The 5,374-nt window shown below is 49.9% G+C and overlaps 1 protein-coding gene across 1 annotated transcript in view; it reads left to right on the forward strand.

Annotated features, from left to right (window-relative positions):
• lmbrd2b (LMBR1 domain containing 2b) overlaps positions 1-5,311 on the forward strand; it is a 9,265-nt gene extending 3,954 nt beyond the window's left edge. The window contains exons 5-15 of the mRNA XM_020587713.1: positions 125-292; positions 614-824; positions 909-983; positions 1,072-1,185; positions 1,688-1,871; positions 2,528-2,709; positions 3,641-3,774; positions 4,004-4,109; positions 4,205-4,302; positions 4,602-4,705; positions 4,808-5,311. Coding sequence (XP_020443369.1) covers positions 125-292; positions 614-824; positions 909-983; positions 1,072-1,185; positions 1,688-1,871; positions 2,528-2,709; positions 3,641-3,774; positions 4,004-4,109; positions 4,205-4,302; positions 4,602-4,705; positions 4,808-4,899 — 1,468 coding nt within the window. The 3' untranslated portion in view covers positions 4,900-5,311. The remainder of the gene's footprint in view (positions 1-124; positions 293-613; positions 825-908; positions 984-1,071; positions 1,186-1,687; positions 1,872-2,527; positions 2,710-3,640; positions 3,775-4,003; positions 4,110-4,204; positions 4,303-4,601; positions 4,706-4,807) is intronic.
• Positions 5,312-5,374: the final 63 nt, after the last annotated feature.

The raw sequence follows: 5,374 nt of genomic DNA on the forward strand, positions 1-5,374 counted from the left end.
GGAGGGCTCTGACACACACACACACACACACACACACACACACCACCAGCAGCATTAAGCAGTTTGTGTGTGATGTACCATGATACTGAAGCTTTTCAGAGCGTTGAATGTGCTGTGTTGTCAGGCTGCTGCTGCCCTTCATGCAGTCGTACGCTCGCTCTGGAGGCTTCTCCATCACCCGGAAGATTAAAACAGCTCTGATAGAGAACGCTATATACTACCGGACCTACCTGCTCATCTTTGGCTCCCTGCTAATCTACGTGGCTGTTCACCCTGAGTGGCACTTGTCCTGGTGAGTCGGCTCTTGCCGCCCACTTTTACAAATAGTCTCCCACTAATTAAAACCAGTTCCTGGTGTAAGAGACACAGCGAGCAGCTGAACATGCAGTACGCAACCACCATGTACTCTGACAGAAAACATGAGTTCAAAGTTCTGACAGCAGCTGTACCATCTGTATTAACATGTAAAAGAAGTGATGACTGGCAGGGTTCAAGGGTCAGGGTTCAGGCTAACCCGCTCTGCCACGTAGGGTTTAGCTGAGGCTCTGTTAGTAGGTCTGAGCTGCCCTCCCAGTCCCTTTGTGTGACAGACCTGTGGTTCTGTGTGACTCAGGTACGAGCTGCAGACCATCGGCATCACAGCAGCCAACACCTGGGGTCTGTTCCTGCTGGTGCTGCTGCTCGGGTACGGCCTGGTGGAAATCCCCCGCTCCTACTGGAACGCTTCACGCCACGGGCACCTGCTCATCAAGACGTACTTCAAGGCGTCCAAGCTGATGACAGAGAAGGCGGACGCTGAGGAGAACCTGGAGGACATCATGGAGGTGGGCGGCAGTGGCAGATATGACTGTGAAGTATGAAGCTGAGCTCAGTTCAGTGGTTTTACTGTGACATCTGCTCTGCTGCAGGAGGTGAGAAAGGTCAGTGAAGCCATCAAGTATAACCATCCGCTGAGGAAGTGCGTCGATACAATCCTCAGAAAGGTAAGTGGAAGCAGCTTCACCAACAGCTCCTACTGCATGTGTCATAGAGCAGCACCGATAGGTCAGACTGACGCGGCTGTGCCCCCAGTGCCCGGTGGACTACCAAGACAAGATGGGCAGGAACATGGACGACTACGAGGACTTCGATGATAAACAGAACACGTACCCCAGTGAGAAGAGTCTGGTGAAGCTTCATAAGCAGGTGAGACGGTGACGCCTCGAGTGCAGCAGCTCTGACTCCTGTTGCCTTCACGGTTCCAATGGCTGTGCACTAATGACAGGAGCGCCTGTGGTAATCTATGACACACTCCATTATGTATCTGTCTTCTTATTACGTGTCTGTTTTTAGCCAGTGTGATGTAAAAACCCCTTCATCCTCACTAGACTGGACTTTTCTCAGCACCCTGTGACACCTCAGGGTTTTCACTCAGCAGTTCAGTAACATCTGCTGGTGGTTTGCTAACATCTGTAGCCCGCTTGTTCAGAGTCACTGCTGTAAGTGCACATGTTACTGTGTGAGGTCTGCAGGGAAAGGCCTGATGACTGAACACAAGGCCTGTATGTACACAAACCTTTAGCAGAACCACCAGTGATTGTACACAAACCTTTAGCAGAACCAGAGCAGGTACCCAAACAGTGGAGTGAATGAACCGTGGTGACTCTTCACCCTGTTTGTCACCGTGGTAACCTGTGTGTTTCTGTAGGTGATCTACGCCGTTCAGAGGCACAACAGGACCCGAGTCCAGTGGCAGATCCTCCTGCAGCAGGCCGTCCACCTGGAGGACGTAGCTAAGAACGAGGCCAGCTCCACCCACCAGTTTGTGCACAGCTTCCCGCCCTCTGAGCCGGCCGGCTTGTTCGTCAGATATGTCTACACACTGACTGTAGGTGGGTCTGAGTCTGGGGCCTCCAGCTGCTGCCCCCTGCTCTGTCATTGGAGCATCAGTAAAATGGATGTAAAATGCTTTCAAAGCTTTACAAAGAGGGAGCAGCTTCACCACATTTATTAGGTGTCAGTGATACGCACGTGGCGTGAAGCGTGAGAAACAGTGAAGGCAAAGAGAACTTTTCATTGTTTACAAAGCACACACAGGGTGAAAGTGTGAGGAGCTACTCACTGACAGCCTTTTGTTCAGGATGACAACCAGACTACATGAAACTATCCAGGCTTCCTGCTCAGTAAATTAAATATATTGAAGAATAACCAGAGTCGACAGTGAGAGAAACCACAGGAACAAAGCTGTTAATGCTACAAATAAAGCTACAAATCTAGTTTGTAGAAGAAACTCTGAGGCTGAGAGGGTTATGGTTACCTAACCACTGTAGTTGGTGATTTATATGGTTTGTTCAGACTTAGAAGAAACAGGAGCCGCCTCGGAGACGGAAGCTTCTTAAATAAATGGCTAAAAGTGTGTGGAGCTGCAGTCCCGGCCTCTTTTAGAGCAACGAGGCGCCCACGCTGACCAGATGCGTGCGTGTGCTCACTGCAGCTCAGCCTTGGCGCCTTGGGGCCCTGCACTCATGTCCTGTGTGTGTTTGCACAGAGTGGTACTGGGAGTGCCTCCTGAAGCGCTGGTTTTACCGGCTGCTGTCGGTGGTCCTGACTCTGTTCAGCGTGGCCGTGGTCTGGTCCGAGTGCACCTTCTTCAGCACCCGGCCCGTGCTCTCCCTGTTCGCCGTGTTCATCCAGCTGGCAGAGAGAGACTACAACTACCTGTACATCGAGGTGAGACACACAAAGTCGACACATTAGTCTCTGAACCGAAACCGTAACTCAGGTGCTGGTTTCACCGCCCAGCGTCCTGTGGCCAAAGACTCCTGTTAGCGTAGACCTGAAACCACAGCAGAGAGTGGGAGTGGAAACACTGGTCGCACAGTTTTGTTAAAACTCTCTGAGTGTGCCATGGTATGATTTCACTGGGACCAGTAACTTCATGGGGTCTGCACTGGTTGGAACCTGCACACAGACAGGAAACAGTCCAGCACGTAACCCTCACTAAATGGTGAAGGTTTGTTACAGGTAAAACAAAGATCCATCATGTTTCCTCCGCACAGAGCCAGGCCAGCTGTTTCCCCTGTTTCCAGTCTTTATGCTAAGCTAAGCTAACCCGCTGCTGAAGCTCCATATTTATGGTTCAGACTGGTCCCAGTCTGAACCATAAACCCTCAGAGAGGACGACAAGAAGCCGGTCTACCCAGATGCTGAACTACTAATGTCAAGACAGTATTAATGGATATTGTTATCAGTCGGTGTCATTAAATACCATATGGCATTACTTGAAAAGTTTTTTTAAATAACTATTGCCCACTTTTATTCTGAAGGTCGGAGGCAGATCCAGAAACATTTCCTCAGATGTTGACACAGTTTACTGGTTCCTCAGTGCACTGATCTCCATGGCAGGACTTTAGCTCCTCCACTGTTCCCCCAGGAGTCTCCACAGACTCGATTCACTAAACAAATCCAGTTTTAATTTGAAGATAAGACAAGTAGTCGCCCCATTGCTTGAATCTGTTTAATCAAAGAGTCCAGTGTTTATAATGACTCAGGTGGCCACACTGTGCTCTGAACACCCTCAGGCCGTGCACATCCTTGAGCTGCAGCTGTGACAGATGTCCGGTTTATCTCACTGGCTAGTGGTGTCTCTTCTCTCCACCAGATGGCGTGCTTCGTCACCATCTTCTTCCTGTGTACCTGCGTGTACTCCACCGTGTTCCGCATCAGGGTCTTCAACTACTACTACCTGGCCTCCCATCACCAGACCGACGCTTACAGCCTGCAGTTCAGCGGCATGTAAGTGATTGGAACTTTGAGTCAGAAATCTGGAGGGACTGTCGCTGTGCTCTGGTCTCAAGTTAGTTTCCAGTTAACACTGAATTCTACACATTCATTAGGAGTGGGAGGAAACGACGGGCGGTGTGATAAACCTCAGGAAAGTCTGATTCAGGAGCAGCTGGTGGAAGGACAGGATGTGTTAATTCGATGCAGAGTGTAATGTTGTGTCCTGAACTTGTCTTTGCAGGTTGTTCTGCCGTCTGACTCCTCCTCTGTGTCTGAACTTCCTGGGGTTGATCCACATGGACTCTGCCATCTCCCACCAGCAGAAGGAGCAGACGGCCTACACCTCTGTAAATCAGCCTCAGTGACGCTGCACCACTGTGATACCTGCTGTACGGTGTCTTAACCAGAATACGTGTCTGACTTGTGGTTTATCTCTGTGCAGATCATGGGGTCGATGCGTGTTCTCTCTTTCATCGCTAATGGCTTCTACATCTACTACCCCATGCTGATAGTGATCCTCTGCATCGCCACCTACTTCAGGTCAGCCAGGCTCCGCTCAGTGCTCTGACATGTGTGACCAAAGTCTGCCTCCCTCACAGACGAAGGCTCTGTTTACGTGGGGCTGCAACAACCAGCGCTCTGACTTCAGAGTGTGTCTGTGTGGTGCAGTGATTAGTCAGTTAACCTGTTCGTCAAGAATCAGATCATTAACTAGCAGCTGATTGGTTGTTCAGGTCATTTTCATATCAAACATTCTCAGCATGTGATAGAACAGTTTTGAACATGTGATAGCGTGATAGAGCTGCTGTAGCTGTGGCTGTAACAAGCTGTTTCCTCAGTCTGGGGACTCGCTGCCTGAACCTTCTGGGCTTCCAGCAGTTCATGGGCGACAGTGAGATGACCTCTGACCTGATTGATGAGGGAAAGGAGCTGATCCGACGAGGTACGTCCTTGGTTACAGTAATACTGTGCAGGCCAAGAGCGTGGGGCCTGGTGAGCTGTGCTAGTTAAACTGTAAATTTAATGTCAATCACTGTTTTAACAGAGAAAAGGAAGCGGCAAAGGATCGAAGATGGCGAGAACAGACGGAGAGTGAGTGGCTTCGATTTTTCCCTTGTTCAGACACATGATGCATGAAAGAAAAACAGAAATCAGTCTGAGAACAGTCTGAATTTATTTTAATACTAACTAGTGTTTAGGAAATTCCTTCTTTACAGCTGTCAAATGTGAATCAGAACAGGTGTTTAAGGTGTTGTAGTTAACAACACTGTGTCCACGAACTGCTCAGCAGCTCCAGAGCCAGAGGTTTCCCCCAGGAGGCGGTGGAGACCAAACCCAGAGCGAACAGAGAGGGAGCACTGGGCTGAGGCTCCTCAGGGGGACACGGACACACTGTGCACGGAGGAGGATGTTGTAACTGCTGGATGTGGCAGCTTTTTGTCAACATGTGTGAAATAATGTCTGCAGCACAATGCACTTGGCAGCACACTGCGTGCGCGACGTCAGTGTTTTGCATTCGACTACTGAGTCCCCCGTGCTGTCTCCACCTCCCTCTTTGCCTCTCTGCAGTTCACTATAAATAAAGGCTAAAAGCCCAAAACTCTAACTTAAG

The sequence above is a fragment of the Monopterus albus genome, unplaced genomic scaffold, assembly GCF_001952655.1.
Source record: "Monopterus albus unplaced genomic scaffold, M_albus_1.0 scaffold474.1, whole genome shotgun sequence".
NCBI lineage: Eukaryota > Metazoa > Chordata > Actinopteri > Synbranchiformes > Synbranchidae > Monopterus > Monopterus albus.